The following is a 27,903-nucleotide window of genomic DNA, read 5'->3' as shown; positions in this document are numbered from 1 at the left end:
GATTTACTTTATGCAGCTTAGTTGTGATGAAACTGCAAAGGAACTGAATAACAATATGGTAATGGCTATGAGTGAAGATGAATTCATAATGTCATGCTATATTTAGTAACATAAGGTTTCTATGTCAGAAAATAAAGGAGTGGTGTGTATATGAGCCTATAGATTAAATTAATGTGGGTGTGTGGGACAGAGAAAAAGAAATCACAATTTTATGGCTACGTAAGCCTCAGAAAATCCTATGAAATCCATGGGGTCAGCATAAGTGAGTAAGCAACTTTAAAGGAATACCCCTACACACAAGATACCCACTGGAGACCCTTTCTTCATGACAGGAAATAAGAGCAGAATATGATAAATACTGTAAAAAAAAAAGACTTGGTTCTCCCTCTGAAACATTCCTTGTAACGCCACAACAGACTATAAAGTCTGGCATTTAAGCTAGGAGAGCTCTTATGTACCGGATAAAGTGGGTTGTAGGTTACAATAGATTTGTCAGTGTCTTAGAAGTCACAACACTTTGAATTCATATTTCTCACTCTCACACACACATATTTCATGCAATGGTTTTTCAAAGTAATCTAAAAGAGCATGTGCAAATGAAATTACAATTAAATTATTTGGAACAACAATTTCCAAGGGGAATTATGGAGATCATTCCTGAGTGATCATATTAGTAAAATCAAGCTTTCTTTGTATGATCATTTTAAAATCACACACACACAATCAAAAATCTAAGGGACATGAAGTCATGTTTTAGATCCAGGAAATAATTTCTGAACAGGACTCCAACAGAAACCTTTTCCTGTTTACTTTCTGTTTTTAAAAAAAGGCCTCTCCAGGCTTAAATTGTCCAAAGGATGCTGCAAAATGTGGTGGAAAGGTACCACTTGCCCCCTACTGGACATTTGGGGAAATTTCGAGAGAAACAATTATTTCAGGAATAATTTCCCAAAAATAGTTTTCAATCTGAGGGCTCCAAATGTGACGGGAATATGATCCACACTCCCTAGATTGCATTTGGGGGCATTCTGGAGTAAATACATTTTGTTTGGACCCCTAGGTGAACCCAAGGTCCACAAAAAGGGCCCATGTGGGCTGCACCTTGCCCATCCCTGCTGCAATCATACTGAAATATATTATATTAAACTCTATTATAACTTACATTTACAAAGTACTCAGTATAAACATACCAAAAATTAAGTTTGCTGTTGTGTGCTTTCATTTCTGACTTATTTGGTGATAACAGACCTGATACATTTTAAGGTGCAACGAACACTAAAATTGTTTTTGCTATAAGAAGAGTAGCACTGGTAGAGATGCAGACAAACAACTTTAAAACATTTTGAAATGAACATCTGGATAAGCATAAGTGGGACTTAACAACTTATACTTGTTATCAGGGGAGGGTCAATTTTGATGTTTTATACTGTATTTTATCAATGGCACTGAATTGTTGCCACCACTGTGAACTGCCCTGAGTCCCCTTTGGGGTTGAGAAGGGCAGTATACAAATACTGCAAAACAACAGTTTTCCCAGTTAATTGAAATTCTACGCTTTAGACTCTTTCCCTGATCTTTTAGCACTATGGATTAACCCACATGTATTGCTCACACATTAATCCAGATAATTTTGGTGTTTTAAACTATTTGATGTGGTAGACTGGCAGGGTTTCCCTCCAACATGTCATGTAGGTGCTCACTAAAAACCAATTTCTCTCCTTCCTGGAAACTATTTGGGGATCAGCCGCTAATGCGCTAGGGGCCATTACTTGTCCATGGACTACCACTTGAGAGTAGTACTGCCCTACCCAAATCTTGTGAGAAGAAGCACAATAGAAGTGCAAAGTGAACAGTAGATAGTCCCATATTTTGATGCATGAATCAAATAACTGCATGTGACACTTTTTTTGGTAGATGTTATCTCTAGTTTTAGTGAAACATAATTATGATATAGCAAGTACAAATAATTTCAAAGTATATATAAAATATTGTTCATTTCATTTTAGAAGACTGACTAAATGAAAATAAGCAAAAAATAAAGTAAATTCCAAAATCTATGAACTGAAATTTGTGTGAATATACTAACCTTAGAACCCTTGGCATGAAACAGACAAAGCAGACAACAGAATATAACAAAAAGAAAAAGAAAAATTACAGTCAAATGAAAAGACAAATTGAAGCTACTATTATGAAACATTTTAGTTTAAAAGTTAAATATTTTAATTTGCAGAACTGATCTAAAAAGTGAAAGCATTAAATATTAAACATTAAAATGCATGCGTTATTGTTTAATATATACTATTAAGTATACTAATATTAGTAAGTTATGTATTAGACATATAAGACAGTAAATATTGGAAGTTGAATTAATAAAATTGAAATTCTACATTGTTTGTGAATATTTAAATGCACATGGTTTTTCACAGCATGTTAAAAACATTCATGCAATGAAAAAACATCTGCATTTGCAAACACCACCAACTGACCTCAACTGCACTCTTACACGTGAGCATTTAACATCGAATGTATTTAAGTTGGGTACCATTATCACACATTTTGAAATACAGAGTCCTCTGGTTTTCATATTTTCACTGTTACAACTTTAAACATGTCACAGCAACAGCTGAACTTTACAGCATGTTATGAATCATTTCCCAAAGACTATTCTCTTCAACAAGGCAAAACTGCCACAGCAGCACATTCACAGATCATGTGCAATACTACAAAATGTACTGTGTCAGTAATTTGGCTAAGAAAACATCATCTAACAACATTCATTACCCACTTAGCAGCTTGTTTACTTTGGAATGTTCCTACATTTTCAAGCAAATTTCAAAACCTATGATCCCCCCAAAAATGTGTAACTAGACATGCATTCTTATTAGAACTACATGTGTCTCAGGCCACTTTTGAACCTAAACAGAAGATTTTCAAAAGTAGTTTATGATACTAGAATGATTTGCTGTTTAAATAAAGAAAAATCACACTTTCATTGGGAGTGCTTAAAATAACACACTGGTGACCTTTCAAAAGGAAAATTCATCAACAGTCCTCCTTCATGCTATTGCACATTCCTCTACAAATGTAAGGAGAACCTCTTACTCCATGGTAAGCCAGTTCTTCCTGTGCAGCAAGCTGAACAGTGTACTTTATAATTGCTTTTTAAGTATGCAATCTATCTTCCACCCAGCCTTTACTTATAAAATCAAATTTCATTACATTATTTGGCACATTAGGTAAAGATGAAGAAAACCAGCTTTTATTTTCACATGTCTCTGGATATTTTAAGTTCAGGAATTTTTATCACCAGGAAATGTTAGTGCAAGTTTCCCAAGAAACACATTTTCCTTTATTATGATAAAGACTATTGATCACACCCTTAACAGCAAAACAAATTAAAGGCCAAGAGTGTTTTCTTTCCTGGGTCAGACCATAAAATAATTTAATTACAATTCAATTATGAGTCCCAATTAAAGTATAATCAGTTATTCAGTGGGATTTACATTTAAAATATTAATCAGGTTTCATTTCATTCAGTGGATCTAGTCATACTGGAATGAAAAACTGATCAGTTAGAGTGGTAAATAATATTCACAAACTTCCCCGTCCTTGAAGAGAAAGTGTTTTTCATAAAAGAAAATATGGTGAAATGACAGAGAGATTGTGTTGTATTTGAGGATTTTTGGACACAAATGAAGTGTATAACATTCCCCTATAGACAACAGTTTAAAAGAATGAGTTTTTTTTAATTCTGCATTTTTTTCTTTTTTTTAGAAAAAGTATATGAAAGTATAATATCAACACATGCTCCTCAATATGCAATTTACAATTTATCCACTAGATGGAAATATTGTACCTACAGTTGGAGATGTTGCTGCAGACAACAAAGGTAGAATTCCTCCACAGGCAATGATAATATTGTCTACCATTTGAGAAATGAGGTGGATGGTATTATGTACAAAAATAATATTTTCATTGCTGTTGACAAAATCCATAACAGACTTTGTAGAATGGCTACAAAAAACGACATCAAAAAGAAAAAAGCAGATCAGAAAAGGTGTGAAGTCACTATTACAAAGTTCAAAACACACAAGCCAAGTAATCATTTTTTTAAAATTGTAAGGTTCATTGCATATATATTCACAAAAGCTAATATTTCATATTTTCTCTTCACAAATCTGCTCCATACACCTAATTAAATCATAATGTCAGAGAGACAAAGAACTAATTCTATTCCGGTTAAAAGAAATGATCTAGTAAGCTTGTTTCTTTTTGACCAAAGATACATATTCACCAAAAGCAATAATCTATTTATAAATATGTATTAGCATAATGAAAGTCACTTATATTTTTCTTTTTCAGGAAATCATTTGGAATATTATAATTGCTTCTGGGTTTATGTTTTAGCTCTTTGTGTTTTTAAAATAATTTTACTATTCTATCCCGATTTTTTTAGCTGTGATTATTTTATTATTGGGTTGTTGTAGGTTTTTTCGGGCTATATGGCCATGGTCTAGACGAGGCATTCTCTCCTGACGTTTCGCCTGCATCTATGGCAAGCATCCTCAGAGGTAGTGAGGTAATATTTTATTATTGCTATTACCATTCTTTTTTTCATTTAGCTAATAACCTTAAGCAATCCAGAGATTTTGCTGTGTTTTTGATTTTTTTTTATCATATAGTGTATTTCAATGTCATTTTAAATGTCTACCTATATTAAACATTTATGTTGTAGCTCAGCTATTATTTGGATGCAATCACAGAAAACAACCTTTGATTACACATCAACCCGCATAAAATTAGGTGAACAGCTAAAACCCACTCTTCCTTCCATAGGCAAGACTGAAATTCCAGATTCATCATGCACCTTTCTTCACAATTTTTATATCAACAAAGCCAAACTAGGAGTATACCATTAACAGTTATGCGTCAAAATGACTGCACAACACCTAAGGTTTGACCTCAGGGAGCATGTTTCTGAAAAACAGTTGTTATTCAATACCTATGTAGGGAGTTTCCATAAATGTATTTAGGAACAGAATTCTGGCTATCTTATAATCTATATAAATAAAAATGTAATGCTTGTTTGTGGGATTAACATAACCCAAAAACCATTGGACGAATTGACACCAAATTTGGACACAAAACACCTATCAGGCCAACAAGTAACCATCACTCATAAAAACACTGAAAGACACAGCAGAAGGGACTTAAAAAGCCAAAAAAAAGGGGGGGGGAGACGCTACAGCACATTTGCAAAAATGACTCCCCTGGCCAAAAAAACACACACACAATAGTATATCCACACTCTCTTCCATACTACAGCTCCCAGGCCCTTTAGGAGAGGAGGATGATCCAAATGCACCTCTTCCAAGATCCAAGCTTTCTTCTCCTTGGATCTCTTTGAGAGCATCCCAATCCCTGCATATTTCCAATTTCCTATTCCTGGACTGCAACTCCCAGCAATCCTCCAGATAGATAGATTAGATAGAGATTGATAGGTAGGTAGGTAGGTAGATCGATTAGGAGGACTGCTGGAAGTTGTAGTCCAAGAATAGGTAGAGAAGGAAGAAAGGGGAAAAGGGGGAAGGGAAAGAAAGGGAGGGGAGAAGGGAAGAGGAAGAGAAGGAAGGAGAGAAGGAATGAAAAAAAGGGAAAGAAGGAGAGAAAGAAAGAAGGAAAGAATGAGGTAGGGAAGGTTGGCCACAGCAATGTGTGGCAGGTACAGCTAGTGCCTTTATAAAATGCATGTCTGTTACTTTTACCATTTCAATTCAAAAAGATTGTTTAGCTTCCAACAGGGCACTATGAAGTTTGGCTGGCTCCTGTGGCTAACTAAAATTACTACCTGCGAGAAATGAAGACCTTCTGGAATGATTGATCTTCAACAACAAGTTGAGATTTGGAAGCAGTTTGAAGCAAGAAAATATGTCAGGATCAGAAGTAGACACATGCACAAATGTGTCCCACTCATTAAAAGACACCTTGCTATTAGTGACCTTGGAAGGGTATTTCATCCGGCTGCTCAGCCAAAACCTTAATGAGTTGGAAGACCGTATCAGTTATACTACTACCATCAGCAAAGCCTCTTCCCTCATGCAATTCTATGCAATGTTTGGGAACATATCTGTTAAGTCAAAACATGTAATTTATTTATCTTTATGTCAAATTTTCCATTTCCCTTGCCCTCATAGTTTCTAAAATATAATTGAAAAGCTGCTCTCTAAATAAATATATACTGGATATAATTGTGACCTAATCAAAAAATAGTTGTGCAGGTAGTTGTACTTTATCAGAGGTTGCATAAATGTGGTAGCATAAATGCTGATCTCTCAGAGCCTTTTGATACCATTGATCCTGGAATCTTGATGGATTAGCTGTCGGGTGGGAGTAGGAGGAAACATACAACAGTGATTATGTTCCTATATGCAGGATTGATTCCAGACAGTTGCATTCTGAGACTACTGCTCAGCACCATGGCCATTAAGCTGTGGAGTGGCACTCAGTTCCATCTTGTACCTCATAGTGAGTAGTATTTAGCAGCAAAATTTCTGGTATTTAATTAATTTAATATATTTGCATTCTTTTAAAAATTATTGCCATTATTTATCATTTTAAATTTATTTTATTGTAAGCTGCCCTAAGATCTTTCAGCAATAAAATGAAATATAAATATTTTAACAACTTCACAAATAAATATTGTATATATTCATGTATACATCTAGAAATTTTAGTCCAATTCAAATATATATATAATCTTTGTGTCATGAAGCATAAAAAATAAAATACAATTAAAATTAGTTTAAAACTACACTCACACCATCCCCAGTAGCCTGCCCCTTGTAATTCCCAAGCAGGGATAGGCCCATTCAAGGCTCCTTCTACACTGCCTTACAAAATCCACATTCAAAGCAGATAATCTGGATTTTATATGGCAGTGTAGAAGGGACCCTGGTCCCTCTAGGGAGGGTGTTCCAGAGTCTGGGAGCAGCCACCAAAAAGGCCCTCTTCCTTGTTCCCACCAAACAAGCTTTTTGAATGCCTAAGTAGGAAAATCACAGTGATGGCTCTTTGCCACTTCCTCTCAAAGAAGCATGAGAGAATTTCCTAAAATCACTAAATGGAATTCTCATGAAACTAGAAAAAAAAATAACAATATTACATAAGGTGTGGTCTCTTACCTTCTCCAAACATGCACATCAGTTTCTAAAGCAAAAAGCAGGTCAGTCAGTAGCCTCTGATGCATTGGGGACCATTTAAATTCTGGAATACGAAACATTGTTGTACGTGGACCAGGACTAAACTGTCGCCTCTGCTCCTCTGTCATTGGCATTCCTCGAAAACCCAAATCAACACGCAAGTCTCTATCTTGCTGTGTAATAGAACGACCTTGCACAGCCTAAACAATAAGTATTTGCTTCGTTTAGAAGATGCACTGAAAAATCTGACACACAGCACAATTCAAGATAAAAATTTAAAATAAAACAAAGAGTATGGAACAATCTTCCCCCAAAATCTGGTTCAAATACCCCCTGAAGTCAATTCATGAACTTCCTAGAGTACCATGAGCCACAGGTTAAGAACCTCTGGCACAGCTTTAACATTGTATATTCAAAAATGCTGAGCACAAAAGCTATGCTCTATTCCGCCTCTACTGTTAAAATGTACTTTTGAATAAAGATCACATGGAGTACCCTGAGGTAAAAATTGTATAGAATATTATGAAAATGTGTCATTGTGACTATTTCCCATCACATCAGTATACAAATAATTCAAATGTGTAGGAAAAGGTTGGTAATCGGTCTATATCACAGGATTTGAAGCAGTGTGCATAGTCTTATTGGGGGGAGGGACTTGCCAAGAAAAATCTAAACTCAATGGTTTATTTTTTTAAAAAGTTATAAATGTTTTATTATAATGTTTATACATTAAAATCCTAAGACTTATTTGACAATAAAAACAACATATAACAAACTAATTTTGGTCAACCTTTTGGTCCAAAAGCAGTATCTATCCTGAGCTAAATCTTGATGTATCAAGTTGCCTCACTGTGCTTCACTGGATTTGTTTTGTTGTTTGTTTGTTTGTTAACTAACTATGCTAAGCAGCAGAATGGAAATACAATCTGCAGCATAATGGGCTGGAGTTGATCCTGGCATTTTCAACTAAACATACAAACACTAGAAGACCTGGCCACTACTCTCTACAATAATATGTTGTTGGGTCTTAGTGGTCAACTTGTCAGTTCTACATGGATCCATACACAATCTTTGGAATAAATCAGTATGTCTACTCAGAATTCATTCTGATTAATGTAATGGCACTCACTCCTAGAAAAGTATGCATCTCAGAATTTGATGACTTCAAGTTAGTGATATCTGATCTGTTGCATTTCTTCAATAACAGAAGTGAAATTGTTGCTAATTGCCATCAAATCGACCTCAAATTCTAGTGACCCTATGAATGACAGAACTTCAACGCAGCGTATCATCAACAGAACTGCACAGATCTATCACATTTTAGGTTTGTGGCTTTCTTGCTTGAATGCATCCACCTGTAATGTTGTCTTCTTCTTTTCCTACTGTCTTTGGCATTACCAAGCATTATTGTCTTTTCTAGTGAGTCAAGTTTTTTCACAATGTGTCCAAAGTATGACAATCACAACTTAGTCATCTTGGATTCTAGGGACAGTTCAGGATTGATTTGCTCTAGGGCCCATTCATTTGTCTTTTTAGTAATTCATGATATCCATAGAAGTCATGAGCAGCACATTTTGGATAAATTGATTTTCTTTATATCAACTTTCTTCACTGTCCAGTTTTTCCAACCATACATAGAAATGACAAATACGATGACATGGACAATCCTGATTTTGGCTTTCAATTCTTTACAATTGATATTCAACTTTAAATCTGCCTTTGAGTTTCGTACGTTTCTTCAGTAGTATTTCCATGTCTTTGCTATTTCCTGCAAGTAGTAGGATGTCATCTACATATATTAAATTAGTGCTGCTCCTTCCCTCAAATTTCACACCTCCTCTTTCAGAGTCTAATCCATCTTGGTATATAATACTTTCAATAAAATACCACTTTGTAGAGTCAGTAGTAGGATTCCAAATAAATTCAGACAGTAGTGTTTCGGCTGATATGAAATTAAAGACGCAACTTTGTAAAAAGGATTATCTGACAACGATCTTGTCTGGATAAAAAAAAAGTAAGACTAATAAACTCTAGGGGAAATAATCACTACCAAGAAAGCCATCTTCCAAGTAAGTAAATTAGGGTCACAGGAAACCATTGGTTTGAAGTGTTTCCAAGAGAGCTGGGACAACGCTAGTTCTAAGCCCCATTGAGAAATATTTAGAAATCTCTCTGGTCAACAAAAAAGAACCATTTCTATGTGGAGGAATTTTAAGAAGCCCTATGCACTGTAGCAATAGTTTTTTGAATTGTGTCATTATCTTGAAAGTATCCAGATCCTGATACCTCATGCCTCTCGTGGATGGTCAGAGGATCTAACTGGTATTAAAGCTCAACATAGGTGCTATGAGACTGATGGAGAAGTGGAGCAAACCAGAGTTGTCTCAGGAACCATAGCTTTATGAGGATGCATTTTGGGTTGTTGATCTGGAACATTGATCTCACCCTGATTATGAATAGGAATTACTGGAAGGTAAAGACCATGGAACCTCCCCAGTGAAACAGGAAGGCAGTATCTTTTATGAACTGAATTTTAATGTAGGTTTGTAGAATGTAGTATTGGAAGGTTGCTTACCTGTAACCGTGGTTTCCTGAGTAGTTACCTGTGAATACGCACATTGTGGTATCCCTGCGCCAGCGCAGGCCAGCTTCGGAACCTTCTAGAAAGCTCAAAGAATTGTATCCCCCTCGTGGCTCCACCTCCCCCTCCTCGAGTATATAAGGCCCTACGTGGAGCCCGCCCTCCATCCTCTTCCGCCGTAAAAGCTGATAGAGGAAGTGGCATGAACTCGAGGGGAGGAAGGGAGGGTATGTGCGTATTCACAGGTAACTACTCAGGAAACCACGGTTACAGGTAAGCAACCTTCCATTTCCTGTTGTAGTTAACTGTGAATCGCACATTGTGGTAGACTAGCGAGCTATACAACGGTTGGCGGGCTCATGCCACTGCCGAAAACAGCACCGCTCTACCAAATCTCGCTTCTCCTCTCGACACACAGTCCAACTTATAGTGGGAAACAAAAGTGGAAGGAGAAGCCCAAATAGCAGCCCTACAAATCGTCTCTAAGGGAATGCCCTTCATAAACGCTGTAGAGGCTGCTACAGCCCTCGTCGAATGGCCCTTAACCTGACGGGGTAGTTCCTTGCCTGCTAATCTATAAGATGTACGAATAGCAGAAACAATCCATGCTGACAATCGTTGAGAGGAAACTGGGACACCCCTAGTGTCCCTTCGATACTTAACAAACAACCTTGGGGATTGTCTGAAGTCAGCAGTCCTTTGCATGTAAAAGGCTAAAGCCCTTCTCACATCGAGAGAATGCAGAGCCCTCTCCATAGTAGTCTCCGGGTTCTGAAAAAATGCCGGAAGAATTACCTCCTGAGACATGTGGAACCTTGTGGCTACCTTAGGTAGAAACGCTACATCCGTGCGAAGAACCACCTTATCCTTGTGAAATTTGAGATAAGGAGGATCTATTCTAAGTGCACAAAGTTCACTAGCTCGTCTGGCAGATGTAATAGCCACTAAGAAGGCCACTTTCCATGTAAGAGGCCCAAGCTCTGCAGTAGCCAAAGGTTCGAAAGGAGGTTTCATCAAAGCCGAGAGAACCAGCTCAAGGTCCCAAGAAGGTGCAATTGGGGCTACAGCCGGTCTAACATTACCTAAACCCCTCAAAAACCACTTGACTAGTGGGTCAGAGAAACATGACGGCAGTCCCATTTTCCTCCTAAACCACGAAATGGCTGCGAGGTAACATTTTAGAGAAGAATTAGAAAGTCCTGCATCATAGAGTGAAGACAGAAACTCCAGAACTGTGGAAATAGGGGCGACCTCCGGTTCTTGGTTCCTAGCCCTAGCAAACTCCTTAAAACGCGCCCATTTAAATAGATATGATCGCTTAGTAGAGGGTCTGTGTGCAGCTTCGATAATTTGTCTGACACTCTGGGGAAGATTCATGACCCTATCTGTCCCTGGGGCAGAACTAACCATGCCGACAATTTCAGCTGATGAACATCCGGGTACAACACCTGGCCCTCCTGGGATGTTAGAAGATCGACTCTCTTCCCCAGTCTCATGTGGTTCCCTCTCGAGAGTTGTAGCAGAGGGGCAAACCACGGCTGGCGAGGCCACCATGGAGTGATCAGAATGCAATAAGCGTTGTCCCTTTGTAGTTTCGCCACCACTCTCATGAGGAGGGGAAAGGGGGGAAATGCATATGCCAGCCCCCCTCCCCATTGCCTGAGGAACGCATCTCCCAGGCATCCCTGTTCCCTGGGAACTGGTAGCCTCGAGCAAAACACCTCGCATTTCTTGTTGTCGTTGGTGGCAAACAGATCGACCAGAGGGTACCCCCAAAGACGAAAAAGTCTGGTCGTTTCCAGGGGGTGAAGCGACCACTCGTGGTGACCTAACGGATTTCTGCTCAGGGTGTCTGCCAATGAATTTTCCTGGCCCAGGAGATGGGTAACGTATAGGTATATCTGTCTCTGAATGCACCATTTCCAGATGTTCAACGTTAGTTTCAATAGTTGGGGGGAATGTGTGCCTCCCTGCTTGTTCAGGTAGAAGACGACAGTTGTGTTGTCTGTCAACACCTGAACGACCTGGCCGAGAACGAGCCCTTCGAATGATTTTAGCGCTCTTTCTACGGCCAGCAGCTCCAGAACGTTTATGTGGAGGGTGGCTTCTTCTGGAGACCATTTCCCATGTGCTACCAGTCCCTGTGAGTGGGCGCCCCATCCAGTCAGTGACGAATCTGTCGTAACCACTCTGGTGGGGTATGGGAGTTGGAACGGAAGGCCCGAGCAAACAAATTGGGGTTGTAGCCACCATACTAGGGACATACTGACCTCCCTGGGTAGTATAAACCTGAGTTTGGGACAATCCCTGATAGGGTTGAAGACTGACCCAAACCATGACTGGAGGGGGCACATGCGCAAGCGTGCAAAGGGCGTCACCGCTGTAGTGGAGGCCATGTAACCCAAGAGTGTCTGGACCTGTTTGGCCGACACTGTGGTAGAATCCAGGGCCGACTTCACCTGCACCTGTAGGTTGTAGAACCGTTCCGGTGGAAGATAAGCCCTGCGCGTCACTGCGTCGAGGAATGCGCCAATGAACAGGATGCTGCGGGATGGTTCCAAGGAGGACTTCTCCACGTTGACGACCAGGCCCAAGGACTGCAGGAGACACAAAGTGATATGCACATGTTTTTGTAGTTGGGAAGCGGATCTTCCAATAATAATCCAGTCGTCAATGTATGGATAAACGACTATTCCCTGAGTTCGTAAATGTGCTACTACCACCGCCATGCACTTTGTAAATACTCTGGGCGAGGTACTAAGTCCAAACGGGAGGACATTGTATTGGAAGGCTCTGTTGCCCACCATAAATGTTAAGAACCGGCGGTGGTGAGGTGCTATTGACAAGTGGAAATATGCGTCTCGTAGGTCTACAGTGGCGAACCATGCGCCCTCTGGTATGAGGGGCATGATAGACGACAGCGTCACCATACGAAATTTCTTTGGAAAGATTGCTTTATTTAGGTCTCTTAAATCCATAATCGCTCTGAAGCCGCCGCCCCTTTTCGTAACTATGAAATAACGCGAGAAAAAACATGAAGGGAAACTTGAAACTGCAACAGGTGAAATAGCGCCCTTCCCCAAGAGAATGTCAATCTCGGAGAGTAGCGCCTCCGAAGGGGCGGTACTCCTCACCCTGCCCACCTGCGGGATACTTTGAAATTCAATTGCATAACCATTCTGAATGATAGAAAGCACCCACTTGTCCGTGGTGATGCTGGCCCACCTGTTATAAAAGGCCTGTAGCCTATTATTATAGTTAGGGGGGGCGGTGGGGGCATGACAACTGGGTAGGTTCGATTTAGCTGTCTGCTAACGGCGGAAAAAAAGAGGATGGAGGGCGGGCTCCACGTAGGGCCTTATATACTCGAGGAGGGGGAGGTGGAGCCACGAGGGGGATACAATTCTTTGAGCTTTCTAGAAGGTTCCGAAGCTGGCCTGCGCTGGCGCAGGGATACCACAATGTGCGATTCACAGTTAACTACGACAGGAAATCATGTGTTTTAACTGTGTTGACCCGCCTCAAGCTGTGGGGAGTGGCAGGTAATAAAATTATTATTATTATTATTATTATTATTATTATTATTATTATTATTAAGGTCATACAACTTCCCCAAAGACTCCTAGAGAAGAACTCTCAACACTGCTTATTCTTGGTTGTGATGAAGAGACTCCCAAATTCAAAAGATCATCTGTAATACGTCAGAATGGAGCATCCAATTGTGGCACAAATCTGAGGATCAACTCAGGGCAACCGTCAGAAAATTATCTTCTCCTGGAAAGTGGATCACTGAAATAGAGATTTTTTCTGAAGATACACCAGTTCCAATAGTGTGATGCAAAGTAGGGTGTTCCTTCTTGCTTGATCAAATAATATATTCTTGCTGTGTTGTTGGTAACAATCTGAATGACTTTGTCTTGTAAGAGAGCATCAAAGGCATGGAATGCTTTCTCCACTACTAACATCTCTAGATCATTGATGTGGATCAATCTTTCTTTTTTGGTCCACCTGCTCTTTATAGAAGCCTTTCTTCATGTGACCCCCATCTATCCCCAACCTTCCAAAGAAGCTTCCACTGAAAGTGACACCTTTGGTTGAAGAACGAAGGCATGCCGGCCTAGACATTTTAAAAACTGAGTCACCATTCTAGAGATCAATGAACATTCCTTGGTACGGTGAAATGAATGTGAAGTGAATCTGTCAGGATATCCAACCAAGACAGACACCATGCCTGTAGAAGGCACATCCTGAACCTTGCAGTCAGTGTAATTGTCATAGTAGAAAACATGTGTCCAAGAAACAACTGGGTGGTCTTTACAGGCACCCTGTGAGTGCCTCAGAGCTTTTCAATAGCATGTAGTAAGGTTTCAAAAATTTTGTCTAGGAAGTAAGCCAAAGTCGTCATGAAATAAAAAAAAGCATCGATGAACTTCACCTTCTGAGAAGAAGTAAGGAAAGATTACTCAAATTTTGCAACACTGCCTAAGGAAGCAAGCAGGCCAAGAATATAGTAAATACTGTCCAGGAGCTTGTCCCTAGAATCTGCAAACAACTGTATATGGAAATATTATGATGGCTTTCTATCAAAGCCAGACAGCAATGACAGCTATATATGTTGTAAAATCCCAAGGTGCAAAGGGGATGACTCTGCTTCCCACAGCAAAAGGAAAGAAGCATCTGTGTGACAGTCTATGTGAAAGTATGCATCTTCCGTTTCTATGCTGAAGAGCCGGCATTGTCCATAGACACCTCCAAGGTAATGTGGCAGACATGGCTGCATGGAGCGCAGTTCCCTTCTGATCAGAGAGGTACTTATTAATCTACTCACATTTGCTTGCTTTCGAACTGCTAGGTTTGCAGAAGCTGGGGCTAACAGCTGGAGCTCACCCCTCTCCCCAGATTCAAACCGTTCAGCAGATTAGTGGTTTAACCCGCTGCACCACCAGAGGGCCCTATTCCTACACTATTATTAATATTATTATTTTTGTCCTGGAAATACTGTTGTTTTTACTGTTTTATGACTATCATTAATGTGTGTATTGTAATGTTATGTATAATTTAATTCTATTTTCATGTTGACTTTAGTGTGTTTTGAGCTAGGCAATATGTTAAATTGAGTCCTGATTTTTGGAAGAAAGTAGGTTATTGCATTTACTCCCATTTCAATCAAGCATAGCGTGGTAATAATGTGGTCCAGATGCTGTTGAAAAGTAACTTCCAATACTCAGTTTAGGGCTCCTGAAACCTGTGTTGATATAGTTATCGACCATAGTGGTGCTAAGAATTTGTGCCATGATTTTTACAGGTATTCTATATACTAACATAATTCATAATTATATTATAATTCAAATAAATAGCGCTGTATTAAAAAAGCAAAAGTCTGATAATTTAAAAGGATGACTGACTACCTATTCAAATTATTGAAAATGCTTAATATCTCCTATTCAAAAACCAAAAATACAAAATGCTCCAAATTCTAAATTTGTTCCATAGTTAAATGTACACAAACTTTGTTTCATGTGCCCAATTGTTTAAAATATTCAGGTTTCAAGTTATGCATATAAGGTGCATATGAAACATAAATGTATTTCATGTTTAGACTGAGGTGCCATTTCCAAGATTTTGAATATTGCCTTATGTATATACAAATATTCCAATTTTTTTTAAAAAAAACCCAATTTTGGTCTCAATCAATTTGGATTAGGAATGGCAAAAGCTTAAAATATCTATTCATATTTACAGAATAGTGAGGTGAATCATGGGAAAGAATAGGGTATCAAAGGTGTGTGAGATAATATGAATGTTCCTTATAGATTAGGATGAAAGAGGAACCTTTGGGTCTTCAGATGTTTTGGAATATTCATTCAATAATCCCTTACACTGGCAGGAGCTACTGAAAGCTAAATTCTATAGGTGAAATGAGAGACTTCTTTAATATTGAATTTTTCACAAGAGAAATTCCTGTAAAATTGGCTGCAGGAAAAAGTGGCTGCAGGAAGATTCTCATGGTACTTCTTTATGGCACTCACATTTTTTCTATGACACCAGCCTCCAAACACAAGCTCCTTTAACTAGGCAGGCAGGCAGTGAGATTGTTTTTTTATTCCCTCCGCCACTGTAATTAAAACGGGTAGCCTAAAATGGATTCTGTTGATTTATTATTAACATGAAACTCTCAATTGTTTTGGCAGAGAAAAATGGGCCTGGCAACCATGTGTAAAGCACAGTCTGCAATTCGACAATAAATTGTTTCAAAAGATATTGGAGATCTCATCAGTACACTTGCTGGAAGTCAAAACCAACTTGATGGCAAAAAAAACCTTTGTCCCTTGGTGTTTCATGTTTGAATTTCTCACTGGCTGTCAAGTAAAACTGATTTCATTAAGACAGATTGGTTCTTTTGCCCCTAGAAATAAAGAGAAGAACAAGTTTTCTGCCACAGAGATGTTTGTATCTAGATTAAAGAAGAGGTGACCAAAGAGAAAAAAATAGAATGAAGGCTGGATCTCAGAAATGTATTTAACTCTTTTGTGCCCCACACTAAAGAAATGAGGAATGACTGATTCTATATCTAACTTTGGATCTGCAGGGATTTGTTATGGCCACTCAGTGGTGAAGAAAAAAGCCCTGTACATGTTATTATAGTATGAGGATTATCCGGAAAGTAAGGTTACAGGATTTTTAAAAAAATACAAAGAATGAATATATTTTAATAAAACTTACATGGATTGTAGCATAAGTATTACATTATTTTTCCACATAATCACCATTTTGTCAATACATTTTGTCATCTGTGGGACGAACTTTAGATCCCTGTGTCACAGAAATTTTTCTCCACCTTTTTCAGCCAATTAGTCACTTCGATTTTCATCTCGTCATCATCGGAAAAGTGTTTTCCACCAAGATATTCCTTTGGCTTTGTGCACAGGTGAGTCACTGGGTCCGAGATCGGGGCTGTGAGAGGGGTGGCTTAAAACATCCCAACCAAATGAAGTCAACAACTCTTGCATGAGAGTTGTGTTGTGTTGCATGAGAGGTGTGCGGACATGCATTGTCAGACTCCCATCGTGAGCATCCCACAATGTTTGTTTTGGATGGCTCTGCAAAGTTTCTTCATAGTCTCATAATATATTCCGTAACCATTTTGTCACATGCTGTCGTGACATTACATCCTCTCTATACACTGAAACGATTTCGCAATGAATTGAAGCGGCACTCATGCCCTTAGTGTATAAGTAGCATATTACAGCGTGAACTTCGCATTTGGAGGGAAACAGAATAAAGATGCTCATATTAGTTTGTTTCCGCTGGTTTCTTGCTACATGGCAATGATACCAACTTCCTCTGAGAAAATTCCCCATGAGAGCTATGTGTCTTGTAACCTTAATTTCCAGATAGCCCTCATATAATAAAAGTTATCCTTGTCTCGTATACAATAAAAATGATTTCTAATGATCAAGACTTTAGGGTCAAAGTTTTGATGGACTGAATTTTGAATTTGTCAGTTCCAGTCCTGGAAGGAGAAAATAAGCGTTTGAAATGAGGGATATTCTAAAAAAATAGAACTTATTGTAAAACCTCAATCGTTCCTTACCTTTCCACTCAGATTTTAAGCTCATTCCTCCACTGTACTCTTCCCCTCTTTTCCATTGAAACCCATCTGACCAGAAGCCTCAGCTTGAATTGAAAACCTTTCCTTGCCGATCTTCCCCTGCTTACTCCTTTGGATCTTTCTTCTAATCTTAAATTCAGGCCGAGGCTGGTGGTGGAATGATGAGCAATGGAGTGTGTGGTCTGCTGGTGGACAGGAGAGGAAATTGTGGGATGTAGGTGCAGCCAAAGAAGTAAGCATGAAGGGGCAAAGTAGATGAGTGAGTAGGGGCTTTAAATTCAGGCCGAGGTTTGTGATGGGGTGTCGTGGTGGTCAGGAGAGAAGACAGTGAGAGTTGGAGACAGGAGTAATTAGAGAAGAGGCAGATGGGTGGGGAAGGGTTTTAAATTCAGGCTGACGTATCTGAAATTGGTAGTAGTGGCTGAGGATATTGGTGAGAAAGGAATCTGTACTATATGTTTTGAGTGTGTGAGCTAGATTTACCCATTTTTTGTTTGTTTGTTTGTTTGATTGATTGATTTTATTTATTTTGTAGGATTCTGTGTCCCTAACCTTCATGACTATACTTCTAAATATATGGGAAAATAGGAAACAGCTCCCACATGCACATCATTTGCATAGAGAAACAGGCTGTGTGTATGTGTGCCCACATGCACACATACACATGTATAGTCTTACTTGAAGTCAGATACCCAATTGAGTTACATGTAAAGTAGATCAAAACTATGAACAACAATGCAGATGAGAAGCTGAAGTTGACTGTGGCTTTTATCAAACTAACAGGTGAGTCCTTGGTCTAAGGTCACATTCACTCCAGAATTCATAGCTCAGTCTCACTATCCCTACCATATGTTTCTACAGACTCTATTATATAGAGAGAGAGAGATTAAAATTACCTAGACAACTTTTATCTTTTAAAACAGATATATTTGGGGGACTGCATTATGAACAAATGTTATAATACAGCAACACTGTAAAAATAACAATATGTAAAAAACTTACTTGGGTTGTAGTGGTTGTTTGTATTTTTCTTATTTCCTTGCCTACTTCTTTCCCATCATCAGATCTTTCCGTATCTGATATGATACTTCCTGCATCTGCATTCGGTACAGTTTTACCACCAGAAGATTCAGTCTCAAGGGCTGTAGCAGCCATTTCAGTATATTCCAATCCTTTGGATGATGATGATGATGATGCTAGTTCTCTTTCAGAAAGGGCACCCATTGCATCTACAGACGTATGGATCTTGAAGTCCTTATCCTCTATTATGCTTGAAGTGCATGCTATGTCAGCACTGCCAGCCATGTGAGCAAGAAGTCCAAGGTCATCATTTACAGCCAGGTGCATTTGAGCCTCTTGCATATTTGCAATAGTAATGTGATTGCTGGATAACTCAGGCAATAATTTATCTTCTTGGCTTGGAATTTTATCAAAAAGAAATGAGGTATTGGTGGAAGGCTCATCTTTTTCATCAGCTAGTGTTATCAAGGGACCATTGTCCTTTTCTTCACTTTTCTTAATTATGCCAACACTACCATGAACATTGTTCTGAAGTTTTTCAACTGCAGCACTATATACATTATCCAGTAAGGATTCTACTTCTACGAGAGCACCATTCTCTCTAGTTACCAAAGTCTCTGGTGATAGATCCATATCATCCAGTTTTACTTCAGTGGCTTCTACCTTTTCTGCTTTTATATCCACTAATAAATCATGAACTTCAACATGCACACCACCCCCTGGTCTATCTGCAGTTCCAATGACATCATCAGATACTTTTGTTGCTATGAGCAAATCCCTAGTATCTGTACTGACAGGATAGTCTGTTTCACTTTCAGGACTTTGGCTTTGTGAAAGGTCTTCTATTTCACGAATCTCCATTGCACCTTTCGCTCCAGTGGTCTGAGCTGAAAGGCCTGAGATAGTGCTCACATTCCCCTTCTTCCCCTTCTTTATGTTCTCCTCTTCTTGCCTTTGATACTCCTCATACATTTTTGCTAGGTACTCCTTATGAGCCTCATAGGTGACCTTAACACAAACAAATTACAATTTCAAAACAGATGTCAATGCTGATTATTGCTGTGTTAAAATGTGTCAAAATGCAGCTGGTAAAACAGCTAAACTGAAACAATTTAACAGTGATGACATGACATAGTGCATGCTATCCACAAGATGGCACTACATTCAATCTACAGTACATAATACAAGCTAAATTGAATTTCAAACACACATTCTTACCTTGGAATGAGCTATGGAAAGAGTATCAACCCAAACCCTCCATCCTCCCCATTCATACTTTATTGCATGGTACAAAAGTATCCGGAAGATGTTATACACCATCTCTGTAATTTTCTGTTCTTCTGAATTTTTAGGATTAATATATCCAAGAGAAAACATCCAGTCTTGCCACACTGAACACTGAAGAAGGCATCTAAAACAAAATATTTAGAATATTATCCCATGACATAAACCTTTTCCATTCTACATACAGGTAAGAAAAGTAGTAATTAGTCAATGAGGGAGGTCTCAATATTTAAATCTCAATGTTAATGAAACAATTATCACAGTCTCTCTTTAAGTCTCACCATAAACTTACAAATGTCTACATATTTTATGCATACGTAAATAAAATTTGCAACATTTCAAAAATATTCAAATGACTATACATTTAAGAAATCATAGCTGTGTACCTTATACACCCGGACTAAGCCAGAGAGAACTTGTCAAACTTGTCTATGAGACCATGAAGTAATCCATTTATACAAATGAGAATTAACCACTAGTCACTAAGAAATTGGGGGAGAGGGCAACAATACTGTATCTATGACAAACAAAATATGTCAATAATAAAAGTTATGATGAAGCTTAATAAGAGGCGAGATCAAATATTGAAGCAATAGGAAGTTATGGATATACAGCCAGTTCCCAAGTTACAAACATCAGACTTAAAAATGACTCCTAGATAGTAACGGGGAGCAAGACAACAGGACATGAGAGAAATCTACCCTTCGGATGTAAATTCATTCCTGAAAGAGTCATCATTGGAAAAGGTGTCTTCACTGAAGCTTTATCACCAGTCCCTGTTTCCACAGCAAGCCATTTTTTTCAAAATCCACAGGGACCAGAAAGTGAGGTAAAATCTTCTGAACAGACAGCAAAATAAACACCACAGGGGTATGAACCCTTCCCTATGCTTTCCAAAGCTTATATATATAAAATAAATTTGACTGGAGTTCCACTTTAAAAATGTACCTGTCCCGACTGACATACCATGTTAACTTATGAAGAAACCTACAGAATCTATCTTGTTAATAACTTGGGGATTGTATTCCAATATGCACTGGGCCCAAATAACTCACACATTTAGCATTAGTCTGAAGAAGCCACATAGGCACACACATATGCACACATATGGCCACTCCCCATGAAGAGTAATTTTCATGGTTTCATGTGGAAAGGGCCCTATGTTCAAACATTGATGCGTATGTATTGCCCCTCCACACTGATTAAATGGCTGGCATATATTGATGAAAAACACGGCAGCACACAAAACCCTACCCCCCCCCCCCATGACACGTGTTCATTAATATCTCAGGAGGAGAATATGGATCACTATTTATTTTTTAAATTTTACATTATTGAGCAATACCTTCTATTTTCATTATTTTCACATACCTTCTATTTTCACGGCTATTACTGAAAAGTTTTATCATGTCTGATAAAAACAAACGCCGAACTTCCATTAATTCTGCACTTGGTGTAGAATTCTTTAATAAAGTGGCCACCACTTTAAGGATCACTTCAAAAGAACACATAAATAAGTTATCTTTATGAAGAAGGAGACAACACCACTAAAAACAGGAGTAATTTCTACAGCTGCTGTAAAATGTTACGCTGTTTTCTAAAGTATTTAACACTAGAAAAAGACTAACAGAATCTTTTTAATAGCTACACACTACTATGACATTTTCATTGAACTATTCATAACTACGTTATTCTTTCTCTGCTTAAGATGCATGTGTTCACTCTCATTTAGTTTTTGCTAGCAATAACTAAACTTTTCAAGAACTTCCTTCATATTAGCAAGATTATAAGAGTTTTTGTATTTTTATGATTTCTCAATTTCATGATTTTTGGTTGGAGAAAGGAAGCAAAAATAGGCTTTTTCAGTGACTTTTGTTCAAACTGCACTCTTACACACCAAGTATTCATTTTTGGCAGAAAAGGAACCACATTTTTGTGAGTCTGGAGCGACTCAAGAAACTGAAAGCTGCTTCTGGTGTGAGAGAATTGACCGTTTGCAAGGACATTGCCCAGGGAACAACCAAAAGTTTGATGTTTTACCATCCTTATGGGAGACTTCTATTTTGTCCCCACCTGGGGAACTGAAGCTGACAAAGGGAGCTCAACCTGGTCTGCCTAGATTCAAACAGCTGACCTGTCAGTCAGCAGTCCTGCTGGCACAAGGGTTTAACCCATTGCCAAACTGGGGGCTCCACATTTTTTGATAAAAGCTGTTCAATAAAAATTTCCCAGAGTGCCCACACAAAAAGTCACAACTGTTTGAATTTTCTGAGCAATGCCTTGATATGTCAAGACAGCTTTTCTCTCTGGAGCTAAAAAAAAAAACACATTTCCAAGTGTTCCTTACTTCCCTAATACAGACTGAGCATCCCTTATCCAGAATTACAACATCTCAATTACTCCAAAATTGTCCATATGACTGGCTGTAATAGTGACAGCTTTGTTTTCTGATGGTTCAGTGTACAAAATCTTTCTTTCCTACATAAAATTATTTAAAATGTTTTATAAAATTAACTTCAGCCTATGTGTACAAGATGTATAAGAAAGATAAATGAAGTTTGTTATAAACTTCTCGTCTCTGCATATATGAGGATGGGATTTTTTGCTCCAGCAAAATCTCAATCTCAGGCTGAAGCTATCTTTTGTTCTCACAATCCAAAATAATTTCTGTTCTCCTTTTCACCTTTCTTCAGGTAAAGTTAGAAAGGCGAGAACAGAGAAATCATAATCATACCCTCTTAGTGTTTATCTCAACTTCCACGGGGAAAGAATAATCACAGAACTAAACATTATCACATTAGGTATTATGAAATATGCTGATTTATTACCAATTATCAATATTAAAATCTACAAAAGGAGGTAATAAAATGATGCCACGTAAGGACAAACTTTAAAAGAAGCTATACAATTATGTCTCAATCTAATAAAAAAACTTACTTGGATTTTGGATTTTCACAGTAGAATCTGGTTCGGGATGTGGTTTATGAACAACTTGCGTACACACTTGTTCTGTCAAAATCTACAATATTTGTATTATAGTTAGATGTCCTTCTTCCTCAATTACTTTTACTACACATTATGAATAATTATTTATGGGTAACATTGTATATTATCCAAGAATATGTGGTTGAATCCCACCCAATCATGGTACAGTAATCTGACATGATGGTCTAGTTATCTGACATAATCTACTTCACAGAAATGTATGCAACATACTCAGTTTTCTCTTCTAAATGAAAAGGGATATGCAATCACTTGGAACTTTGTAATTATATCCTTTATTAAGATCTTAGGATGTTTAAAGCATAAACAAATAATAAATTATGTACATTTATATAAAAAGTCAACAATAACATTGTTTCCATAGTCAAGGCATATAGAGCATGAGACTTTCCAGAGATTTTTGGACTCTAGCCACTGTAGAGGAATAACTCAATATCAGGAGTACCACTTATAATATAATGGATAACCAATTTAACAAATCCCTTGATTTTATTATTGACTGAAGAGAACCAACCTACAATGCACTGCATTCTGCATTATAGGTTTTATTTAGGCAACTAATTTGGTTGTGAAACAGAAAAATACATTTGGCTGTACTTAGTATCAATTCTGTAAGAAAATACATAAGAAAACAATAGTACACCTTTATTAAAATAACCATACATATTTTATATATCTTTATGTATAAAGGCTGTGAGATTTAATATTTTTTGTAGAAATTTTGATTCATACATAGAATTTTTAAAAAACATCTGTACTTTCTAACTGGTAGAAAGTTGATCTGTAGATACACACCTCAGAAAGTATGCTATTCAACATTCAGAAAACGGTTTTCTATACCTAATTTTGTATAAACTGCATTGCTGTATGAACAGAAGATGCTTATGATATTTAATGTTTATGCAGACCTGAGTCCCTACTAAATTTTTAATTACACCACTGTCTTCACTTGGCATTTATTATATTTCGTACACTATTACAGATAAGATGCTATGCATTTCAATTAAAGGCCGAATTACAGGATAATGTGCCAATAAGACTTTTTAAAGTACATGATGCTTAATAAAATAATAGACAGTTTCGTTCTTCAAGGGGTCATCATCTGTGAACTTACACATACGAGTTTTGGGTCTCTGCAGAGCCATACTTAAAACTTTATAGAACTGAGTAAAGTTTATTCAGAAGCTCTGCCCATGTCCTCCAGCATGCATGTCTCAATGCAGCTATGTGTCTTACCAGCAAATCCAAGTATTCCACTAGAAATACACAGTCATGGACAAAAGCGAGGGGCTTGGCTTATGTGAGTTCACTGATGACCTATGATGCAAACATATGGATAACTAGTGAGCTAACTTACAAGAGGCTACAGAAAGCAATGACAGAGGAGAAGGCTGCGCAACTAGGATCTCTTTCACAAACAATTATGCTGAATGACTATAGATGCATGCAACCATGTAGCAACTTTGCAGAAGTCAGGCAAAGGACATCCTTGTAGCAAAGCTTCAGACATCATCACTGTCTTTGTGGATTGAATTCTTAATTCAAACGTAACCAGCAATCAAATGAGCTCCTAAGTGAATCTGGTGGCCTCTCCCATGTACTTAAAAACCTTTGGGAGAAAACTGGGAGACTCCTTCAAATGCCAGACTAATAAACAAAGACTTATTGAGAAATGAAGATTTGCTATTAGTATAGAAAGTAAGCACATGCCTGAAACATAAAAAGTATAGTGCCATTTCTAATGGAGATGGTAGATGCAGCGGAAAGAAGAGAAGACACTATCCTGAGTCCAATGAAACTGGGAAGTCATTTTCGATAGGAAAGAGACATCTGAACAAACAACTTTATCTCTGTGTAACTCAACATAGAGTTCACCAAGATGATAAACTTGAAATTAAAGAAGAAAATATCTGCTAATGTTAATGCTACATGAAGGGTTTCCCAGTAACTGGGAAATAGAAAGACCACAGACAAACTTGGTAAGAATCAATGGGGAAGTGAGTGTGAGGTCCTAGAAAACCTTTTAACCATGGTGTGCAAACAAGAAGTCTGATCCCTGGAAAAGATGTGATAAGTAAATGCAGCTAGTAAACTTTCTGGAGCAAAAACCCTACTGACACCAACAAACTGCCGCCACTGGCCATGGGGCTGTTCCATGCCTCTTCATAGGGAAAGAAGGGGCGAGCCAGCTTAAGGAGGCTTCCCCCATCTGATGAGGTAGGGGAGAGGCTGGGATGGTGCAGAACGTATGGTAACAGATCCCCAAGCCCCATGGGCAGGTGCCACTGGGATCACTGCGATGCGGGCGGTACGTGTGACAAGGCTATATATGACAGACGATTAATGCAAAGAGCCTGCACAATTCAGTTTAATATGACCGAATCTGGAAATCTTTCCAGATAACTTCAAAATTGTGAGATATTCCGTCATGGCCTGCTTTCAAGCCATCAAATACAGACAAGATCTCAATGCTTGATCTTGCTATTGACCTGTGAGGGAAAATGCTTTATTAGTGGAATTTGAAGAATCCCTTCTGTCTGAACAGAAGTAGAGAGGCTATTCCTCTTGGAAAATTGAACATTTTCTACTTAAGCAAGAACAGGAAAGTATTTCCAGAAATATGATATGGAGGATACAGCTGGTAATGCTCCAGTGTATGAGAACAAAGAATGGTATAACACAGATCTCCTGAATCTCAATATCAGTGGGTAGTGAAACCAAAGGTTGTGTTGATCCTAACCAACAGTAAGGATCTGGTCAATGGAGTGGAAGTGGTGGGATCCCTAGGTGGGAGTGATCATGTGCTCCTGGAGTTTATGATACAAAGGAAGGCTGGGACTAAGAGAAGTCAAACATGCATTCTAGACTTCAGGAGAGCTGACTTCAGGAAATTTAAGGAATTACTGAGTGTGATTCCATGGACAGGAATACTAAAAGAGAAGGGAGTTCATGATGGAGATGAGTTTCTTAAAAGTGAGATACTGAAGGAACTATTGCAAACAGTGCCAGCAAGAAGAAAAAATAGAAGTATAAAAAAACAGAATGGATGTCCAAAGAACTTTTAACTGAGCTAAGATTTAAAAGAGACATGCACAAGAAATGGAAAAGGGGGGAAATCACCAAAGAGAAGTCAAACAGATAACCAAAATATGTAGAGAAAAGGTTTGTAAGGCTAAGGCACAAAATGAGTTAAGGCTTACTGAAGAGATAAAAAACAACAAAAAGCGGTTCTTTGTTTATGCCAACCCCCCTGGTGGTTGGTGGTTTGAATCCAGGGAGCGGAGTGAACTCCCACTATTAGCCCCAGCTTCTGTCAACCTAGCAGTTTGAAAACATGCAAATGTGAGTAGATCAATAGGTACCACCTTGGCAGGAAGGTAACGGCACTCCATACATCATATGACCTTGGAGGTGTCTACAGACAACACTGGCTCTTCGGCTTAGAAATGGAGATAAGTACCACCTCCCAGAGTCGGACATGACTAGACTTAATGTCAGGAGAAACCTTTACCTGCTTATATCAGTAGAAAATGGAAGAAAAAGAAAATGGTAGGGCCTCTGCATTGAGATGGTGGTGAGGTGCTAACAGGGATAGGGAAAAGGTAGAGCTGCTCAACACCTTCTTTGCCCCAGTCTTCTCCCAAAGGAGATTGGTGTTCACTCTGAGCAATATGAAATGGATGAGGTAATAGGAGAAATGCAACCCAAAATTCAAGTTTCTAACCAGATGAGCTACATCCAAGAGCAGATCATTACAAAGGTAGTCTGCAATCACTTAAAAAGGAATGCTGTGATTACTAAAAGTCAACATGGATTTCTCAAAAACAAGTCATGCCAGACTAATTTTATCTCTTTTTTTAAATAGAGTTAAAAACTTAGCAGATTCATGGAATGCTGAGGATGTAGCATATCTTGATTTCTGTATAGTCTTCGACAAAGTCCTTGTAGATAATGTTACTATTAGCTGGATCTGTAATTGTCTAAGCGATCGAACTCAAAGGATGCTCACCAATGGTTCCACTTCATCCTGGAAAGAAGTGACTAGTGGAGTGCCACAGGGTTCGGTCCTGGGCCCAGTAATATTCAATATATTTATTAATGACTTGGACGAAAGTTTAGAGGGCATGCTTATCAAGTTTGCAGATGACACCAAATTAGAAAGGATGGTTATTGATTTTATATTGATTGTATATTTATGCTACTGTATTAATTGTTTGAATTGTTTTATGATGTTTTGTGCATTGAATTTTGCTACTGCAAACCGCTCACCCAAGGGCTGAGGAAAGCGGTGCATAAATATAGTAAATAAATAAATAAATACACCAGGAGACAGGATCAGAATTCAAAATGACCTTAACCGATTAGAGAGCTGGGCAATTTTTTTAAAAAAAAATGAATTCCAATGAGGACAAATGTAAGATACTAGACTAAGGCAGAAAAAAATGAAATATAAAGATTTAGGATGTGTGACACCCGGCTTGACAACAGTACATGTGAAAAAGATCTTGGAGTGTTTGTGGACAACAAGTTGAACATGAACCGACAGTGTGATGCAGCAGCTAAAAAAACCAATGGGCTTTTGGCCTGCATCAAAAGGAATATAGTGTCTAGATCAAGGGAAGTCATGGTGCCTTTGTATTCTACTTTGGTTAGACCTCATCTGGAATACTGTGTCTAATTCTGGGCACCACAGTTCAAAAGAGATATTGACAAGCTAGTACGTGTCCAGAAGAGGGCAACAGAAATGATCAAAGGTCTGGAGACCATGCCCTATGAAGAGCATCATAAAGAGCTGGGTATGTTTGGCCTGCAGAAGAGAAGGTTGAAAGGAGATATGATGGTGATGTATAAATATGTGAAAGGATACCATAAGGAAAAGGGAGCATGGTTGTTTTCTGCTGCCTGGAAACTAGGACTCAGAGAAATGGCTTCAAATTACAGAAAAGGAGATTCCACCTGAACATTAGAAAGAACTTCCTGACTGTAAGAGCAGTGGAACTCTGCCTTGGAGTGTGGTGGAAGCTTCTTCCTTGGAAGCTTTAAAACAGAGGCTGGATGACCATCTGTCAGGGGTACTCTGATTGTGCTTTTCCTGCATGGCAGAGGGTTGGACTAAATGGTGCATGTGGTCTCTTCCAACTCTTATTATTCTATGATTCTATGAAGTCAACTTGATATCAATGAAAGCTGAAAATGAAAAAGGA

The 27,903-nt window shown here is 38.4% G+C and overlaps 1 protein-coding gene across 8 annotated transcripts in view; it reads right to left on the bottom strand.

Annotated features, from left to right (window-relative positions):
* The window catches only part of NBEA (neurobeachin), a 441,541-nt gene that overhangs the window by 321,826 nt on the left and 91,812 nt on the right, over positions 1-27,903 (bottom strand). For all 8 annotated transcript variants that reach the window (XM_060770825.2, XM_060770827.2, XM_060770830.2 and 5 more), the window contains exons 19-24: positions 22,634-22,715; positions 21,068-21,191; positions 19,631-19,823; positions 18,395-19,420; positions 7,182-7,399; positions 3,861-4,014 (exon numbers count right to left, since the gene is read on the bottom strand). In XM_060770825.2, the coding sequence (XP_060626808.2) occupies positions 3,861-4,014; positions 7,182-7,399; positions 18,395-19,420; positions 19,631-19,823; positions 21,068-21,191; positions 22,634-22,715 (1,797 nt within the window). The remainder of the gene's footprint in view (positions 1-3,860; positions 4,015-7,181; positions 7,400-18,394; positions 19,421-19,630; positions 19,824-21,067; positions 21,192-22,633; positions 22,716-27,903) is intronic.

Source organism: Anolis sagrei, chromosome 3 (genome assembly GCF_037176765.1).
Source record: "Anolis sagrei isolate rAnoSag1 chromosome 3, rAnoSag1.mat, whole genome shotgun sequence".
In the NCBI taxonomy this organism is placed as follows: domain Eukaryota; kingdom Metazoa; phylum Chordata; class Lepidosauria; order Squamata; family Dactyloidae; genus Anolis; species Anolis sagrei.
This window is presented reverse-complemented; position numbering and strand designations above follow the sequence as displayed.